Below are 21,298 nucleotides of genomic sequence, written 5' to 3'. Positions count from 1 at the left end.
TCCTCTTTGAACAGCAGATAAAAGCAGGCCAGAGACAGTTTGTTGTTGTCATACACATTAGACACAGCAAAACATCCAGAATATGAGCATGCACTGCTGTGCAAAAGCCTATGTTGAAGTCATGGACTGTAATCTGTGCGAAAATGGCCAGTAGTACGACAACGTCCACAGTCCCAACATGACTGATAGATAATAAATCAGCACTGACAGACATTTACGAGAGAGTCTCGAAAGATTTATTGTAGCTAAAGTTATAGACATGAGTAAACCGGTTAGTGGAAAATGAAGTAGGCCTATATATTGGGTGTTTGTTTTACGTTACTGTGTTCATTTTTATAAAGCACGCATATTTGTTTGCACGTCGGAAGGTTTGACCGTCTTCATCTGTTGCGAGTGCTGGTATTATCTGACAACTCTGTTGACATTTACAGCAATGCCAACCTTGTTAACTAGCAGAAGGCAAGACTACAGCAAGATGTTGTCGGCTAACAGGAGGTTGAGAGGTCTTGTTAGTTTCTTACACTTTGTTTCATAAAATCTGGAGAGCTCAAGAAAGGAAAGAAACATTTCATGCAGATAATAACCAGCTTATGACATTAGCCGTATTAATATACACTCCTGACAGACACCAGCTAATGTCATGATTTAATTTAGAGTGTTCTTGTGTAATTCCTCCGAGACGCAGAGAACAGAGACCCAAATACCAAAATATCAGCTAAGATAAAAGGAGAAAACAGACCCAATTCCAGAAGCATCCCTCTGGGGGTTAAGTGTGCAGCCTCTCAATTTGGATCTCAAAAAGGCTTGTCCCGCCGGGAACGATATTAAGCGCGTGCACGTACGCATGTATGATTTCCACTAATGAGCTTGTATTGTTTCAGTCGCCACGTTGGATAAAGCTGCGCGCTGAATGTCATGCCTTTGAAAAAAGGAAAATAATCCATGGCTCTTTGCCGTGTTGACATTGTCGTCCATTAATTTGTTTACGTTCTAGCTATAATAATGAAAGATAAATGAACAGGACTTGTCGGGGAATATCAATACGCTGTGAAACCTTCTCTGAAAATACACGTGTCAAAAATGTACTCAAGTGGCAGGTCAAACGTTCGTAGAGATGGATGGGGTGGAGCCACGCTTCTTTGTCCCGTGTTATGAAGGTGTTAATTGTCATATCACTGTCAGTTAAATGAGTACAATCATTTAGCTTGAAGGGTTACATGGTAATGTCACATTAACATGGAGTATAAAGCCTCGCCGCACTAATCATTAATTAGTCTGGCCTGTCTCAGAGGGGAGGGAGCAGCACCATCCAGCATTGGGATCCTGCCTGTATAGTCTATCACTAATGAGCCTTTAATGTGCAGGACAGAAAAAATGGAGTACATCTCACATCCAGAGCTACTGTGTCTGCAATAACCTTTGAATTGATACATTGTACTCAGATGCTGCATCAACACTTCTCGTTCAAGCCTGTGGTTTACTGCGGTGCAATGGGGTAAAAATTATAGTCTGCTCTGAGAACATTTATTATATGCAGCAAGGTTGAGTCGAAAAACATTGTATTTGCACACTTACAGTATAGTTCAGCAGTTTTAAACACGTAACCTTTATTTGGAGACTTGGGTCATGCGCCTATCAAGGAGAATGACCATCAAAACCTGCATGACCCCTTGAGGCAGATGGGGTGAGAAATTAGTGCCATCAACTGGTAGAAAGTGGAAAAGCAGGACGTGATGTTTTATTTAATATGCAAATAGAAAATAGTGGTGTAATGCAAAAATTAAAATATGGTTTTCATGGTCATAGGCAGTGCTTTACAGCTCATAAAACAGACTACAATTTAAAAATATTCTCAGACGCTTTGCATCTAAAAAGTAACTCAAATGCTACATAACAAACAGAGACTGATCACATACAAGGGAGACATTTTTCAAGAGTACTGACTTGATAGGATCACTGACTGGCATCTTGAACACTGGAAGAACCTCCTTATGTATGATTATTCCTCTGTGGTCTTCAAGGATATGTTTGCATTTCATAAAATAAAAGGCAAGCAGGGAACAGCAAAGATAATTAATTAATAAAATGTATAGTATTAATTAGACTTTATTCTAATTAACAGTCTTAAATGAGACATTTGCATGATCCAGATGGACAGATTTTTTTGAGATCATCGGATGTCGTGCCAACACACCTGGATGAGGAATTAGTCGGTACACACTATCGTAGAGAATGGTTTATGAAAACAATTGTTAAGGGTAATTGAGTATTGATTACGTCCTTTATAATGGTTAGAAATGGTTCACAAATATAGACTGAGTGTTTGACTAATCAATTTATTCACATATTCTGTGGTTTTCTTACCAAAGTATGCATGTCTCTCCGCTGCATCGATCACATTACGTCAGGATTGCACCCACAAACTCATCAGATCCAGTTAACTGTATCCTAATTATTAGGCTAATCAGTGGATCATTCATTTAGGTAGGTTAGATATTTCTTTTTCTATGGGGAAAAACTAAGTAGAATGGAACTAAAAGCAAAAAAAAAAGGGAAAAAAAAGAAAAAGAAAACAAAATGCTATAGCACACGTATATAAGCAATTGGAGTGCATACCATCTATCATTCTAATACTGTAAACAACATATTATACAATATTGATAACACTACCTACAACAATACAATTTGCTCAACAGCTCTCAAAGAGAAATGGAGGGTCACTGATCTGCCTGTTTTCCCAGAAGTTTTCCTCTGTATATATGTTCATTCAAACTGTTGGTGGAAAAAGTTCCAAAATAGACATTTTTTCGTCCATACTTTGAATTCACATGCTTTTACAAATGGGAGTCAGTCTTTTGAGAAATACAGTAGACGCACTAACACGGACAAGAATAGAGATGTATAAAAATATGTAAAACCCTACAAAATGTATTCTCACTCATCGTCAGAGCCAGTCAACGTTCAACTCATGGAAATGCTTTTCATTAAGTTTAAATGTCAGCTCTTTGTGTGTGTGTGTTTTTTTTTTGTGTGTTTTTTTTTTTTGATATTCACTCACAGAAAGGTACCACCACCAACCAGGCTTTAGTGTGATAAACCAAGAAAACAAAAACAAAAAAACAAACATATATATATATTTCAAAATATAATGGAATATCCTCTTCTTCGATAAAAAGAAAATATAGACATCTCAAATGAAACATTTCTCATAATCCAATGTTTTCACATTCTCAGTGGTTTCACAACCATCTCTGTTTTCCTTCTTTCCTGATGATGAACCCTCATGACAGTTGCCATGGAAACAAGACCAGATGAATGGCTTGCCTTTTCATGGTGAGATATGAGTTTGTCTGAGTGCAGTAGAGTCAGGCCAAACCCCCACCCGACCACCACCTTATCCAGAAGGCATATGGGTGAGCTACGCTTTTGTCTGAAAAATACATAAATAACTTCAAGCCAACTATGCGATATTCTTAGTAGCATTTTCGTTCAACCTTTCCATATAATTTCGGAGCTCTTTGGAGTCCCCGAGCTCGATGTCTGGGCAAACCCATTTGATGTCGTTCTGACCAATGAGAAGTGGACTTATGGATGGGCAGCCATTGCTGGGCTTGCTATGGCTAAAAGTGGTGAACTTGACTCGTTTCCGTTTGGTAGTGGGCGAGTTTATAGACTCGCTCTTGTGATCTCTTCCAGTGCACACTGAGTCAGAGGCCGACCTGTGGACCTGGCCTTGCACGCTCTTCTGAGAGGAAAGGCCATTGAGGAGCTGGCTACCTTCCTCCAGGCCCAGCCCAGAGTCCATGGTCCCGCCCAGCTCCTCTTGATCAAGACACAAACCCGCTTGGCTTTCCAAAAGCTCTGCGTCATGGCCCAACCAAACCCAGTCGTGGGCGTGAGTCATGGTCTCCTGGCCCTCCAATGGGAGCTGCTTGTTGCGATACTTCAGGGCATAGGAGACGCAATTGATTAGGAATACCAAGATGGCCAGGCAGAAGACACCTAGCAGGGCGTACATGCCTATTTCCAGATCTGTGAGCCCGCGGCGAGTCTGCAGCAAGTCCTCCTCCGTGTTATGTCCAGGTGGAAGATCTGCTTGAGCTGGGAATTCTGAGAAATCAACCGGAATATCACCAGCTGAGAGCCTGTCACCGCTTGCTTTTCCTGGAATGGAGGTTTTGATGGTGGTAGCGCCTCGGTTCATGATTCCAGCCTCCATGTCTGAGATTGAACCTCCGTAGTATGGGGCATTGGGCCTGTATCTCCTGTCGCTCGCACTGTTTCCTGTTTCACCGGCACGGCCGAACTTCACATGGACGTTCGCGTTGCCTGCGGCCAGAAGTGTGCGGCGCTTGGTTTTTAGGCATGATTCGGGTCCATACATCTCCAGGCGGACCAACATGCCTTGCCCTTCACCCTTAGCCACCACCACAGGCCACCTCCAGGTGGTGCTTTTTCTCACCAATACCACCTTGTCGTCTAGCGAGGTGGCTGTTAGGACGAAATGTGCAGGGTTATAGAGGTCAAGAGGGGTCATTGAGCCATCGCTGAACTGAAGCCACGCGCTGACAAGGGACTCCTGAGAGAGAAACACAACATGAACAAATGCTCTCGGTAATGCCAATTTTCTTGTTTCAAGTATGCATGATTTTGAACTCTAATGCAGGATGGTTCAAATGCTTTAAAAGTTCCCAAAATCACATTTCAAACAGATGCACTGATCAGCGGGAGATTCAACCAATTTGCCCGTTTTATGTCTATCAATGTAGAAGACTGAGGAAACCCCTGCCGACGCAGAGGATTAGTGAAATTAGCCTAATCAGAAATGGTTTTTAACGTGAGATGACTCAGAATAAGTGGGCAGCCTCGAACAGCATGATCCACTAGCAAACCGCAGCTCCTCATCAACATGCGGCCCGTGTCAAACAACTTTGTCCATAATGACAGTATTTATAGTGATTGCACCTGCTCATGGATAAAACAACGCTACATTTATGAGAAATGGACATGGAAGTATGCAATATTGTGACCTAAAAACCTGAAAACTGCATGGAGTTGAAATTTCCAATGAGATTTCAAAGAGGAAGGAGTTACCCAGGATTTAGAAATAGAAACCAATTGATTAGCTAAATGAATGAATGAATTAATAAAATATTAAGAAATAATCAATACATTTATTGTTCAATCTATTGATAATGATTAATCGCTAATAAAAACAATGATAATATCCAATAAATAATAATAATAAAAAATTGTATTATTATTAAATTTTAATTAAATCGTTTAATTACACTACCTGATTAGCATTGTGCATGGTCTCCTGTGTGGTAGCTGTGGCAACGATGGCCCTGTTGCTTCCTGGGCTGAGCTGGAGGTTCAGGGAAAGGCCAGAGACCAGCTGCACACCCAGCTCTGTTATACTGACTTTATCATCCAGAACCCGGATTATCCTCTCAGCCAGAACCGAGTCGGACAATGGAGACATCACCTGGTAAAAACGTAGACAGAAATGCTTCTGACAACATTGTAAAACAACTAAAAGTTTCTCATACAAACTTAGTGACATGACAAAATGAGTATGCTTTGTACAATTTCAAAAATCTCAGTGGCAGCTGTCCGCCCTCTGCCATATGGCAATATCTGATGCACAGGCAAGGAAATGACTTCAATATGAAATGTGATGAGAAGACTTCTAATCTGGATCAATTAATAGCAAAGCAGCCACCTCTATATTTCCGCATTCATTATGTTATAATGAAGTGTCAGAAGCCATTTACTTCCAATCTGTAAGTGGGACTTCCACTGTCACTTGCACTTGCTTCTCACCATCATTTGCAAACCATTTTTCAATCTAAAATGCAGCCATGCTTAGGTAGAGAAATTATTCTTATTCTGTTTTTATATTCCACTCTTATTCTGAGCGCATTCCTAATTTTCCATTTGAATTGAGAGATTTATTAATTAGACATAAAATAAGAATAATCAAGGGGAGCCTCGGGCCTTACCCAATATTGCATAAGACGCTGCCCTAGTGCTCTACTTTTTATAAAATAAAAGTTAGTGCTTGCTACGCTACTTCAACAAATCTTTTCTTCCAAATAGTCTACTTTGCTCTTTTTTTGAAACCACACGTATTTGCCCTCTTCTAATTGCAATGAATTAGTCATTCAATTTAGTTTTAATGAACTGCACAGATAGATGGGCCCCTTTTGAAATGTATTTGTGAGTTTGGTCTAATAGCAAAGTAGACAATTGGTAATTTGGCCAAGTGCTGGATTTTTGATTTCGGAGATGCTGATCTATTAAGCAGCACTAGTTTTCAGACTCCACGTATTCCATCTCACCATTACTGGGCTTTTTATCTGATTTTAATTTTCAGCAAATAGATCAAATCGAAGCGCTCTCCACCTATGGCTCTGCCGTATTTTTTTTGCTGTCAGATAGCACTCTAATGGCGCTTTCAGCTCGTCAAGCAGGTTTATTATGTGTGAAAGTATATGTGACATCTATAAGAAAAAATGTGAGATTTTCACATACCAACACTTAATTAGTCGGTCTTAATAAAGGAGATTATAGTTTGTGATAGGAGCTGTGAGATGTGCAGATAAGACAGCACACAAGCTGTGACAGTGTGAGAGATGCTGTCTATTTCTCATCTGACAGCGTACACGTGTCACATCACAACTTGGACTGATTCACCTCTCATCCGCATGGAGAGATTGACAAATGACAGCCTGGCTTTTCCAATGAAAACAAGAACGTTCTCAGATTTTATTCATGCAGTATAAACACAAAGGAATTGCGGCTTAGTCAGCTGTAACTGTTAGTTTCGTTTCATGGTACATGAGGGTACTCTTTTAAAGAGATAAGATCACACATATTTTCTTCCTGTCTCTCACCTGAACTTTGGTGGTGCCAGTGTTCAGACCGATCAGGACCTGTTCCTCTGACAGCTTGGCCACGCGTTCATCCCCCACCCTTAATGAGTCCCTAACCAGCTCTGTCACATCCACCTGCCAATCACTCCCCAAGAGGAAGTCTGACTGGCCCTGCCACTCTTCTGGCTCGGCCTCAAAGTGTGTGAGGACACGGACGGTGGTGCTCTGGTACTGTGGACCACAGCTCCGGTCCTTCTTGGCTCCTTCATCCCCATCATCCTCTCCAGACCTGTAGTAAAGGCAGCAACCAATATTAAATGTTACATCCCATTCTTAATTCAATTCAATTCTATTACAATCAACTAATTTAAAATTCATAAAAAAAGAAGTTAAAAAATGTTCATATATAAAAAGAAACATACAACATATATTTAAATCAAATGGAAAATAAAATAAATAAATAAATAAATAACACTGAAAAATTAAATGGTTAGAAACAAAGATGCCATACTCTAAAAATCTTTTGTGTGTGTGGTCCTGGTAAATGTCCCCATAAGTATGGCAATACTCTGGATTTGCAATATTATTTTCTTGATTTTAAATGGTAATGATAAATCAATAAAACAGCCTGTAGGCTATACAATCACTTAAGCTTACATTTACCTAAAAACAAGCTATTCAATGTCCATAAACTCAAATAACTCTAGAGAAGAGCATTTTGGTAAATATATGCACTGTATTACACATTCATTATATTTTTACTTAACCTTTCAGTGGTCTTCATTATTTAATGTGTTTGAATGGCCTACATCTGTCATGAAAACAAGTTATTACATTTTATTGTCATTTAAATGTTTATATTTCACCAAACAGACTGGAGTAGAAACAATTCTGTTATTAAAAAGTTGATATAAAACCTGCTTGATGTGCATTTTAAATGTTTGTTCAAATCAGTTTTAACGATTTGAGTGTTACAGTAATTATTAAATAAGTTTGATTAATTAATTGGTTTTCAGCCAAGTGCATCCTGAATTTTCGGTTTCAGCCCAGAATTTTCATTTCGGTGCATGTCTATGGAAAATCCCTAAAAAACATGGAAACCCAACGTGTGTGTGTGTATGTGTGTGCATGTCTGTGTGTAGAGCAGTGATGCACAACCTCTTGTAAAGGGGCGAGTTGCTTTAAAAGGCTGTAAACATGAACCCTATTCACATTAAATTAATGCATTTCCTCTCCTCACACAAAAAGTCCAGACCAGGTGAATGGCGGGGCAGCTCTGACTGTTCCATTATTTTTAATGAGTCAAAACCATCCAAAATAAAAAACAACAGCAGTGGCAGGTTAACACAGTGGCTCTGACCAGTGGGGAGGCCACGCTCCTTTAGACATTTACGCAACGATGCCTGACCAATGGCAGAAACAGTATGACATTTACAGAACACAGGTGTATAAACAGGGCAGGCGGCACTCAGCTGAGGAATGTCAGGTCACAGGAGGTCTCAGGATTAATGAGCTCCAGTCTTACAACAAAACTGCATGTCTACCGCTCTCACATAGGTAATCAAAATGCTACCTGAGACAGACATGACCTCGAACCAAGGGCACATATGATACAGCCAGAGTGCCAAATGTTGACACGAATGTGAGTAAATATGGGCTTTTTGATGAATACAACTCACCAGCTGGCCATTATCTTAAAGGGACAGCTCACCTTAAATGAAAACAATGTAAACGATGGCTTTGTTCTTACATGTGGGGGTTTGGCATCACAACGGCTTTGTTTCCAGGTGGACCGTTAAAGAACGCAACACACACGTCTCCCGGAAATCCTGGAGAATTCAACCAATCAGATGACGACTTCAAAATTCCCGAATTGTTTCCCATTTTATGTGCCTTATGGATCAGATGTTCAGCCAACGATCCGTGGCTGTGACGTCTGAGGCTGCGACTTCACTCTTAAAAATTAGGTTTCCAAAAGGGGGTTTTCGCAGTGATGCAATAGAACCACCATTTTTGGTTCCCCAAAGAACCTTTAAGTGAACAGTTCTTAAAAGAATTTTTTTTCCTAAATTGTAAAGAACATTTAAAAATTCTAAAGAACCTTATTCCACTTTAAAGAAAATTTTGTTGAATGGAAAGGTTCTATGAATGTTAAAGACTCTTCATGGAACCATTGATGCCAAGATGAAAATTATGCTGCGAGTCTTTCCTCATTCAAGTAGATAGGGGCTGGATTTGCATGTCTATTTTTCTTGCATAGGAAAGAGCTGCCCAGGGGCGTTACGAAGATGGCCGCCGAGTGAACTTGCCTTAAAGAATTTTATGCAAGAAAAATATCACAAGGACAAAAATATATATTTTTAATACAAATAATGTAAAATACAGTTTCATGGCCAGTAAGAAATATTTACGAGTGCTAAACTTTCTCAGTTCACTCAAAAAGCTATTTTTGTTATAGAGAAAGTTCAGAGTGATGAAATTCCTGATGGACTGTTCAAGAGGAGGTTTGGTCAGAGAATACATTTGTATATTCGTAATGATAACATGGAAAAGCGATCTGTGTGCAATCCACAGATTCGATTCCTGACCACCACACATTACTGATGACATCCAAACAACTTATAGCCACACTTATTCCTCAGACTCATCAATGCCTCAAGTTTTCTACTGCTCATTCCATGTCTTCCGTCATCCTCTTCTCACTTATCATGCATGAGTCAATCCGGCAGGATTGTTTCTGGCGGAAGAGTAATTAAAAATTATCTTGTGGATATCCGCAGCGTACAGCAACATTAACCTGCATATTGCTAGTTGCATAATATGCTAGTGCGTCAGAGGCAGGTGTGCCTGAAGACGACCCAGCGGTAATTAAAAAGTCAGCGTCCGCATCCTCCCCGCACCTCCATCATGCGTTCCGGAGGGAGCTCCGCTACATGTCTGGTGTTACCAAGAAACAACAGAGCATGAAAACAGCAGAGGGGAGGGTTGATAGAAACTGGGCAGGTGAGCCTAGAATTTAGTTTCCAGGCTCTTTTCATCTCAATTATAATTTATAGAAGTTACATAATAATCTCTGAATTAAAAGAGGCATTTAAAAATACACTTCAGGATAGAAATGCAGAGCTGAAGGAGCTACAAAAAATAAGGAATAATGCAGGGCAGACTTTACTGTTAACTTTAGGCTATATTATGGTTTTCGTATTAGTAAGGTATTAGAAATATTAGTATCGACTGTCACTGATGTGTAAATGTAGGCAGCCATACATTCATGTGTTCAAATAAATTCAACTGTTTAAGTTCTGGAGAGGGTTTTGAAAATTACAATATATATGCTTCAATAGTACAATACTCTTATCTCAAAATATAAAAGGAAAATGTGATTCCTTGAAACAAAGGGCATTACATTACATTGTTCAAGTGAACCAATTGCGATTTTTTTCCTCCCAAGTGGCACAGATCGGATATGACCCACGAACGTGTAAGCAGGAAAAAAGCACTTGGATTCAGATATTCTCAGATCAGTTTCAGGCTTAATTTATACGAGGAAATATATCTGATATGAATTGAATATGAATTGGAACTCGCGAGAGTTCTAAAGAGCCGCTGCTTCTTTGCGTCGAAATGAGCCAGTTGAGGTGGTTCGGGCATCTGGTAAGGATGCCCCCTGGGTGCCTCCTTAGGGAGGTGTTTCAGGCACGTCCAGCTAGAGCCCATGGGGAAGACCGAGGACTAGGTGGAGAATTTATATCTCCACATTGGCCTGGGAACGCCTCTGGATACGTAAAGCGGCGGACAGATCAGATATTACCTTCAATGCGAGTCGTACGCCACTGAAAAACGACGGAGGTGACTAACGTCATCTCAGGTTGACACCAACCGCAATCACACAACTCTTTTCAATGCCAAGGCTGCAACAAGAGCTCTCCTCTTTTTTTCTCCACCTTAAGTTGTACCTAACACCTCCAATGTTCTGCTGACCTTTAAAGATGGTGCAGAAAGCAAAAGCTTGTATTACCATTTTGTTGGCGTCCATTGCAAATTGCGCTATTTTTACTTCCTTTTCGGCCTAGCTTTTCTGTGTCAGTATGTCTACCTAGGGTTGTTTCGCTTGGTGTATAGTGTAAATGCAGATATCAGATATGGGTCAAAGATGATGTAAACTGGTCGTCAAAAAAATTGGATATAGTCAACTAATCGGAATTGGGCATCAGGACCTGCAGTGTAAATGCGGCCATAAAAGTCGCTAACCTCTGGTTGACAGCATCTAAAGGAACTCTCCAGCCCCTGATCTGGCTGAGCTCTGGATCAGACATCTCAATCTGCAGGGGGAGTCGAGGCATCCACACGCTCAACTCAAGCTGAGCGCTGAGGTAACTGTAGGTGAAGTTCACCATCATCCGCACTCTCCCACGCGTCTCCTTGCCGTTGACGTACACATAATCGCACCTTTCGGACACCTAAGAAGGAGGAATACAAATCAGACAGCAGACAAACAAAGCATTCAAGCAACACTGTATTCAAAGCAGCACTAAATTAAAGAAAATTGCAGCTCTGGCCAAGGTATCAGCCTACTTTTCGCTCCAATTTCCTGGCGACCATTTCAAATTTTGAAAGCGCAAAAAAAATTAGGCCTCTTCTTGTGCTGATCAGTGCAATATGTGAAAAACAGTCTGGCCTTTGTGTGTTTTGCGCCGCTGTTATTCGCTTTCATTCTGTGCTTTAATGAGGAAGATGAGAGATTGGACAGGCTTTGACTGGCCTGTCCAAGTATTTATTTCTGACTACAGTCAGCGGGGGAGTCGTTGTCGTTGATAATGAGAGTGTTTGGATGTCTATATTTCTCAGAATTTGGGGTTGAAAGGAGCTAAGCAGATGGAGAGACGGAAGAAGACAGAAAAAAGCTGAGTGGTCAAGTCTTTCTACAGCAGCAAAGTAATTCATTTGCAGAACATCTATTGCTCTTAGCCAATGCTTATGATACCTGGCAGATAAAATCCTATCTCATCCAATCAGCCTGAGGGCTTCTTTAATAACAACAGATGTGGAAGTGGACCAATGGCATGGCTTGGTTTCTGGGCAGCTGCCCATCAGCTCAAAATCCAAGATGACAAGAGTGTCAGTTGTTTGTGAGATTTCCCTAATGTTGTGCCATTTTCTAGAGCATCATACTTACATCTCAATACCAGACTGCTATTTAGCAGCTGCAATAAGTAGCCAAGCTTTCATCAAGTCATGAGTCTCTCAGGAAATATATAAATATAAACTCCAACTTTTCTTTTTGAATAGACAAACAGAAAATCTGAACTCAAAGACATCAAATCTTTGCATTTATTTAACTTTAGTTTTCAGTAACCATTATACAGTGTGCTGTGAAATGAATAAGTCATTCTGTGACAATGGCTACAACATAATTATTATCTGTGAACTCAAAATAGCATTGACTTTTATGACATAATTGTGGAAAGGTGGATTTAACATAAATGCCAAATACATAAATTACTTAAATGACAAGGTTGTTTAGGTTGGACCACACTTGGAATTAAACGGGTTTCAAAATCCCATAAAATGTAGATGTAGGATGACGAATGTTTGTGCCTTGAGCACCAAATCAGCATATTAGATGATTTCTGAAGGATCATGTGACACTGAAGACTGGAGTAATGGCTGTTATAAATTCAGCTTTGCCATCACAAGAATAAATTACATTTTAAAATATATTAATATATAAACCAGTTATTTTAAATTGTACACTATTTCAAAATAAATGTCACATAAGTCTCGCATAAGATTAACCTTGACATTTTGAACGATAGTGTACAATAATTAGGTTGTGCACAGATGATCTTTTACTGTACTGAAAAATACATATTCTTTGCATTTAACTTGGTCAATAGTAGAGAATAATTTATTAAGTCAAAAGTAAAATGTAAAATATAATATTAAAATAAAAATAAATAAATACATACACTGTGATTTGAGGGGCCAATTCTTCTTGCTGACCAATTTAGGTTCTCAAATGCACTTACATATTTAATTTGTAAACTTAAACTGCCACTGGTGGAATTTGCATGTAATTAGATAAACACATGGATCATGGACAACATCTGTCAATGTTAGATGTATCCCTGCTGTGAGCTGTTTCATAAAACAGTGGGGACAAAATCCACTATGGCAAAAAGTGACTAAAAGTAAATGGCTTATAATAATGAACAACTGCAGTGAACCTAAATAGTACTATAATTCTCCACAGCAATTATATCTGTTAAACACCCTTTAAATCTGTTAAACTGTCTGGATCTGTCCATATAAATGACATAATGGAACAATTCGCAGTTTTACATCGACAATTGTATTCTTTACTTCCTTGCTTACAGATTGTAAATCTCCCACAACAGCCTGAGAGCCAGAGAGCCTTAGATATGCTCTGGTGGCCCATGAAGGGTATTGCTTTGGGTGTACAGGGCACTGTGGAGTACATGAGGCATCTAACTTCACTGGAACATGCCCTTCCCATGAGTGTCTGTAAGCATCATAACTAGCAGGTATGGCAGGGCATTAATCAGGAACATTAAGACTGCTGAATAGAGGGACACTTACAGAGGACGTCAAGATCCCCGCAGGGAACTGAGTTGGGTACTTAATGACCCATACAGACAGGCACACAGAGAGACTGGACTTTGCTGCATGACGCAAGCGCTGTCCCTTTCTGTCCGTCCATGTCTGACTGAAATAATTAGCAGAGTGCATCTTGAGCAACTCTAGACCATCACTGCAAGGTGAACACAATGTTTGGGATTAAATAGCAAAAAATAGATATGCTAAAACTTAACTGCTGTTTTTAGGGGCACAAATCAGGTAGCTTTTCCAATTACGCCAAGGTACATAGCTTTTTTTGTCGCTCACAGTAACGATTTTCACAGTAACTTTACAGCTACGCAAACAGATAATAATCAAATGCATTCAAATGAAGTCTAATTCAAATGAACTGTGGTTCAAATAAATAAACGTAACAAAATTAAACATTGATTGATTTGAGAAAAAAAATTAAATATTTTTTTTTTAATATATAATATATTATAATATCATGTCATATTGTATCAAATGAATGTTGGATTCAAAAGAATATGTATTGTTTTAACTGAACAGGTACAAAAACAACACTGATTCATTTGAGAAAATATTTAAAAATGGTTTACATTTAAAATATAGATTTTTACAGAATAAATTTAACACTGATGTGTTTCACTCCATCAATGGTTTGCTGATTTGTGTTATGTTTTCAGAAGAATAGCTTGACTGTACTTCTCTACAAGGGCAAAATTCATTAACTTTTTTGGTTGAATCTTAATTGAGCTAATAAGAATTTCCACACACTGTTTCCTCTGAATCTGAGCGTAATTGAGCCAAACCCATATCTAAAAAGACAAATCATAGTCTAAGAGATTCAACTCAATTTTAAATAAATGTGTAATGTGTTAACTATATTTCGCCTTTGTAGTGAAGTTGAAGTACCTTTAATTTAAATAGCTTGTAAAATAACAAGCCTTAGTTTTAAAGTAGGTTTTCAAACACTGGGTGAAACGCACTTCCCTTGACACACGCATTTGCATGAACACACATCTAAAAGAATCTGCTCCAACTCTACAACATCTCCATAACTATCCTCACTTCTGTCTCTGTATTTTCCTCTCTCATTACTCTCTCAGTCTGTCCATATATCTGTCTGTGCAGAAGAGTAAAATAGCCACAGACAAGTTTTTTTTTTTTTTTTTACTTGAAATTGTTAACCTAGAGTCTTTTTAAACCTTGGGTAAATGTAGTTATGGGTTATTTTGTTTAACATTTGGCATTGTTGGTCTGGTCTGTAATCAACTGTATGGAGAAGAAAAGCTTGGACCTTCAGCTAAACATTCCCTTTTGTGTTCCACAAAGTAAGTCATCCTGTACAGGTTTGGAAAAACATGATGGTGAGTAAATGGTGATATCATGCTGAATGTGGCCAAAAGTGATGTCTGAGTGTAATACTAATTTATGCATTCCACGATTCAATTGTATCATTTGTCATGACGCAATGAAACGGAAGTCATTTTTGTCCAAGTGGTCATACCAAGCTTGTACTCTATTATTATTAGTGCTATATTATTAGATGTTATTTTGTGGGTTTTCATGAAAATGGCCAGATGGAAGGAGCTCTCCTGTGCAACCAAGGAGTATATTTAAAAAAAAAGACTATGGGCCCTATCTTGCACCCAGCGCAATTGACTTTGTACAACGACGCATGTATCCGCCATCATAATAGCAATCCGCCATGGAACAATCGCGCATGCTTTTAAAGGGAATGTGAGATGATGCTCTGATTGGTTTATTTCACGTTACGCCCAAACCACACCTATGAGAAATGTATCTACTTCAGACCAACCCATTTTAGATTTGCGCCGAGATCCACCCACAAAGTTACTTGCGTTTCGCGTTTGATACTTGATACTTTCAGATCGTTAAAATAGGGTCACAGAATGTCCACAGAATTATTTCAAAGCACAGTAAGACTACTATCATGCAGAATGTAAAGTGCTGTGGCTGGAAGGCTAGTGAGTATTTTGACTGAATGATGAAAATCACCTGAATGTGGGACCACCTCAAAACAGCTTCTAAAGACCTGGATGAGACCTTCAGCCTCCAATTTCATCTTGAACTGTAAGCCAACGGCTATAAAAGGCTGGACTGAAAGGTTGTGTACCAGTAAAGAAACAATTTAATAGTTTAATCTGCTGCTGCAAAAAAAAAAACCCACCCTGCATTTGACAAAGAAAATAAGGACTGGAGAATGGAAGATTGGAGCCGTGATCTGGAGTCCGACAAGTCAAAATTTAGAAACCTAGCATTGAATGGTGTCAGGCATGTTCGTAGGAGACGACTAGAGTGTTTTAATGGCAATATGCATGCATGGCGCCATTAAGCATGGCAGGGTAAACTTAAAGGACAAATCCAGTGAAAAATGAACCTAGGGGTATTTAACACATGGTTACCGAGTCGATCGTTCCCTGCGATGCGTTTTCATGAAAATCGAATGTATAGAGTTTTATCTTTAAAAACAGTATAGCTCATAGCAGTAGTATATGGGGCATAGAGTAAGTAAAATTAAATCGCTAGTTAATACCACTAACAAGGCTCAAAATAGCCTCACACTAACACGGTAGCATAATGAGGGTCCTTACATACAAACCGAAGCATTGAGAACTTTGTAAGTGTACAGACAGTTTAATAAGAAGATACTTTATAAAGACAGTACATTACGCGTTTACATCCAGGATCCATCTTGGAAAACAGTCTCGACTAATCGAGCCACGAACGCCGTGCTACGTTAGATTTCACAAACGTAACTCCTATCGACCAGCTATCCTATCGACGGCGTTCGTGCAAACACTCTGCACATGCAAGTTAATGCAAATATGCGACCCGTGCTGACAAAATGATTTGGGATGTGCATAGGCTAATTTTGAGCTACAGGCAAAACAAGTGAAAAATGTCAATTAGAGGTTTTCACAAAAAAGAGGCTTCATTAAGCACTCGTCTAGCGATCCTAATGCTCCAAATAGTATTTTTATTTGTGAAGTATCTTTATTTGTACGTTTTCTGAGAGGAGTACCTTTCCTTTGTCCATGAAAAATGCTCGCTTCTCGACGACTGGCACTTCCACTCAGCACAAGTTTGGTATCTTTTTAAAGCGCACAGCATTCCAACTTTATGAATATTCATAGCGAATTCTCGATGGCATGAGTCTGAACCAATGAAATGTGATTTTCTCAATGAAATGTGATGAGCTCATGCATCCTGCATCCACCACTCACGCCGACTGACGCCTCTCAGACGAAGCGCGATCCCGATTTACACAGAATTACAGTTTTTCAAAATATTTGTCTTGGCGAGTATTCACGCAAACATTATCGGTTATTACTTAAAGGGTTAGTTCACCAAAAAATTAAAATTCTGTCAGTAATTACTCACCCTCATGTTGTTCCAACCATGTAAGTCTTTCGTTCATCTTCGGATCACAAATTAAGATATTTTTGATGAAATCTGACAGCTGTCTCACTCTTCCATAGGCTTTCAGAGGGACCCAAACTCACCGGCCCAGAATAGTTATTAAAAACATTGTTAAAATAGTCCAAGTGACTACAGTGGCTCTACATTAAGTTTATCATGCGACGACAATACTTTTTGTGCGGAAAAACAACAAGATAACGACTTTATCCAACTATTAGTGTTCTTCAATGTGGGCCTCTGACGAGAGTTCACGGGAGTGCCAGGACGCATGCGCGAGAACTGAGATTACGGCGTTGTTCTTCTACTACTACTTGTTACTGGCTGCTCACTCCTTGGGAGTATTACCGCCATCTACTGTACAAGATGACGTCCCGACATTGCCGGAAGCGCAAAACGGTCTGTTTATAAGCAGAGGAAGACGCGCGCTGTATGTAAGCTATTGAATTCAACACTTATTGTGATTTAGGTCTCGATGATGTCGGGATCCGAAGATGAACGAAAGACTTACATGGTTGGAACAGCATGAGGGTGAGTAATTACTGACAGAATTTTCATTTTTGGGTGAACTAACTCTTTAAGTGAACATTTGGTTAACTTTTGGGGAAAAACATCTGATGTGTAACATTATACTAGATCCCATTATACTAGAGGTCTTAATATATAGGTTATATATTATATGTTATATATGTTAATCAAAAAATAGTAGTATCATGAAAAAAAAAGATGAATATATTTTTTTCCTATAGATATGGGTTTTGACTTGTTGGGGCCGGTTTCACAAAGCTATTTTAGACCGGTCTATAGTGTTAGAAAAGTCTAAAATTTGCTCATAGACTAGTCTAATGCAAGTTATACTGTTTCACAAAAATAAAGACGGACTTAATTTAGACCAAAAAAATTAGACACCTTACCCCCAGGCTAACTTAGATCTAAGACTCTATGTTACCTTGGCAACCAGCAGTAACAATCAGTTACATTACAAACAGCCAAAAGAAAAGGGAAAATGGCTCATAATTTAAAAATGGCTCATAATTTAAACATTTCTTCTTGTTACTACATTCTCCGCTAAATTTACTTTGACATTGACATTTTAAAATGTCCTTGTAACTGTTATATTCCTCCAACAAACACATATTTTCTGCTGGGGTAAACTGAGCAGTTGAATGCACTTACTCAATCCGCCATGTTTTTTTTGTTTTGAAAAGTGTCTTATTTTACCCAGAATGCATTGCAGTGTAGTCCTACTTAAGATAGTCAGAGTCTTAAGTGCCTTGTGCAACGGTCTGATTTTGATGTCTATCTGAAGTCTGACTATCTACTATATCTAAGCCATAGTCAAAGTCTATCTTTGTGAAACCGGCCCTTGGTGTGTGCCAAATTTGGTGTTATTACCAGGGATTTTAAGGTATGGTTGCTAGGTGATTTTGTTTTGGAACCTTCAGAAAACTTTAACTAGATTTTTCTCAAAATTGACTTAGCTGACTCTATCAACTTCAAACAGGTGTAGCTCATTCATTTTTGTCTGATTACAACAATTCATAGGCTACATTATTTTGAAGGTTTTTTTAATAGAGAATGTGATTTTTTTAAAAATAACTAATTTTTGACTCATTTTGCCAGCACGGGTCACACGTGAATGCCATTCGCCATCTCCATTGAACAATGACAAGTTTTTTTAGTTTATAATTGCTAAACAACACACTATGGTGTACATGCACTGTATGAACTCTGTTTGTATCACTGAATCATTTTCCTATTATCACTGTAAAGTTGCTTTGAAACAATCTGTACTGTATAAAGCACTAGGCCTATACAAATAAAGGTGACTTGACCTTTGACACTACAATTTATGGTGTTCATATCAGTGACAAAACATGTCAAATATACAATGGCAAAGTGTCTTCAGATGCTCTGAATCCAGGGCACCAGTGCCCCTTTGTGTGTGTCAGCTATGGTGGGGAAGGAGAAGGATTCCTCTCAAGAGGTCAGTGTTTCAGTGTGGGGTCCTCATCAGATAATTAAACCCGGAGGGAGTAAATCCGCACACATTGTCATTTTCTCCCTCATAAAATGCTCTCATATTTGTTCCCAAATGGCAGAAAGTGGAAGGCACAAGCTTGTTCAGAAATGCTTGAATTTAACATCCCTTTGATTTTCCGCCTCTGGCTTAACAACCGACAAATGACATTCCTTTAGAGCGGTGGAATGTATAGTGCTTTAAATCAAATCTAATATAGCTGTTTTAATACACTATGTGTAGAGTCTTCTCTTTTGTTATCCTGTTTACAAAATTATACTCATGTGTGTCTGCAGGTTCTTTCAGCTTGTGTCTTTTGATGAAAACCATGATTCATTTCTAATTGGTTTTAGAAATTAGAAATTAGTGAGACCTTGTGATGTGGTGTATAAAAACATTTAACAAAAGGACAAATTAAACGAACTAAGGAGAGTCCGAAGAGTTTTTTTCAAAAATCCACAGGGTTAAAAGTGCTCATACATGATGTTTTATTAACAAAGTTCAGGAGGAACACGTTCAAATTGCCTATACATTCAGAATGAGAAGAGGCCTATGTACAGTATTCATAGATGCCACCTACGTCACTACAAATAGAACGCCGCCATATTTGCGACCGACTCGCCCGGTATGGCCGCCCAAACTGCCTATTTGAATGAGAGAGAGAGAGAGAGAGAGAGACAGAGATACCTGGAGAAAATTTCAATTTTAGGCTCCGATCCTTATTTGTTACCCCCAGTTTTCTTTAGTCCATTATTATCTGCCCCAGGCTTGCCCCAATTGGCCTTTCATGATATAGAAATACTTAAGTCATAGAGTTTCATGGTGCGTGTTCATGAGAGTCGAGGCGATGTCATGAATGAATCTATGAATCTGCAACTGTTCGGCTGGCATGAATGAATCTATCTAATCCGAGTCCAGAGAGACACCAGCATCAGCACAGCCAGAGACATCAGCCGAATATCACAAAAGACTGCCATATCTTTCCGAAAGAACAGATGTTCAATTATAGAGAAGGTTTAATACACACAAATATCGAAATGAAAGAATCTTTCGAGTCGAATCTTTTTGAATGATTCGGCTGCGATTAAAAGCTATCAAGAGGTAAAGCTCATCAGTGATTATAATATACAGTAATGACTTAAATTGCAGTTTGTTCGTCACATAAAGCTATCATATGAATAAATAACGATATTAATATAACGGACGAGTCGTATTAGATCACTTTTATGATACTTTTGTGATGTTTTTTGTCTTTTATTATTATTATTTTTTGCGTGACAGCCCCCAGTAGGCTAACGTTACTCATTCACTTTCATTACATCGACAAGAGTCTCCATTAGGCTACATATTCAAAAATGTTCCTTTTGTCTTCCACGGAAAGTAAACTTAAGGATTTGCACATGAAGGTGAGTAAATGACGGCAGAATTATCATTTTTGGAAGAACTAGTCCTTTAATATGCATTTCAAGGCTGAGATTATGCATCGTCTGCAGAGCTAACGTTAACGTTACTTACACAAAATAACATCTAAAGCGCATGTGACGAAGACAATATCTTTATGAACTTAAGAAAAATATGTATTAGATTTAGGTAGGTATTAAGTAACAGACAGACAGTTATGTTCAAAATAACCCCAAATCTTACCAACTTACCATGATAAAGTGCATTTAAACAGATCCAACAAATAAAATGAAGAAAAAACATTATCTGTCGATATCTGTCTGTATAATGTTGGCCACTGAGAGTATAATGGAAATATAATTAACCACAAACCAACATGAGACTTCAAGTCTTTTAAATAAATGATTCTCTCCTCTCTCTACTTTTGGTATAGAATAAAATACCAGTTCAGGGTTCCTCTTTCGGCTGTTGTTGCAGCTAACTGCACAACATATTGCAGGCATTATTGAGACCGTCGGCCGTCAAGATGGCGGCGCAAAGCTACAGTGACTTCACGTGAACCGAATGAATATACAGATGGTGCCCAACCAGAATGCGACTTTTACCGCCGCCGTTCCCGCGGCGGCAAAATTGGGATGTGTATTTGCTGCCTTTTACCGCTGAGTGGCGCTGTAATCACAGACTTTGAAAAGTGTCAGTTTATTCTCTTTAATGCCGTAATCTGCCGCGGCAGTAATCTGAGCTGAGGTCACAGATAAATTTAAGATAAATATTGTGGTTAAACGAATTCAAATTCATTTAATTTAAACAAAGTAGACACACGTTAACATTGTGTGCCCAGTTTTTCTATAATTTAGAAAGGCTATGTCAATAGGTTACTTGTCATTTACTTCGTGTTATTTTAATGTGTTTGTAGATTTATTAACTGAAACATAACAGTGAAATAAATTAAAATAAT

At 38.8% G+C, this 21,298-nt stretch overlaps 1 protein-coding gene across 1 annotated transcript in view; it reads right to left on the bottom strand.

The window, feature by feature from the left end:
* Nucleotides 1-1,711: 1,711 nt before the first annotated feature.
* Nucleotides 1,712-21,298, bottom strand: part of LOC311096899 (transmembrane protein 132C) — a 150,355-nt gene continuing 130,768 nt past the window's right edge. The window contains exons 6-9 of the mRNA XM_084136313.1: nucleotides 11,127-11,335; nucleotides 6,900-7,167; nucleotides 5,297-5,488; nucleotides 1,712-4,579 (exon numbers count right to left, since the gene is read on the bottom strand). Of these exons, the coding sequence (XP_083992439.1) occupies nucleotides 3,461-4,579; nucleotides 5,297-5,488; nucleotides 6,900-7,167; nucleotides 11,127-11,335 (1,788 nt within the window). The 3' untranslated portion in view covers nucleotides 1,712-3,460. The remainder of the gene's footprint in view (nucleotides 4,580-5,296; nucleotides 5,489-6,899; nucleotides 7,168-11,126; nucleotides 11,336-21,298) is intronic.

This window comes from Abramis brama, assembly GCF_963993115.1.
Source record: "Abramis brama genome assembly, chromosome: 15".
In the NCBI taxonomy this organism is placed as follows: domain Eukaryota; kingdom Metazoa; phylum Chordata; class Actinopteri; order Cypriniformes; family Leuciscidae; genus Abramis; species Abramis brama.
This window is presented reverse-complemented; position numbering and strand designations above follow the sequence as displayed.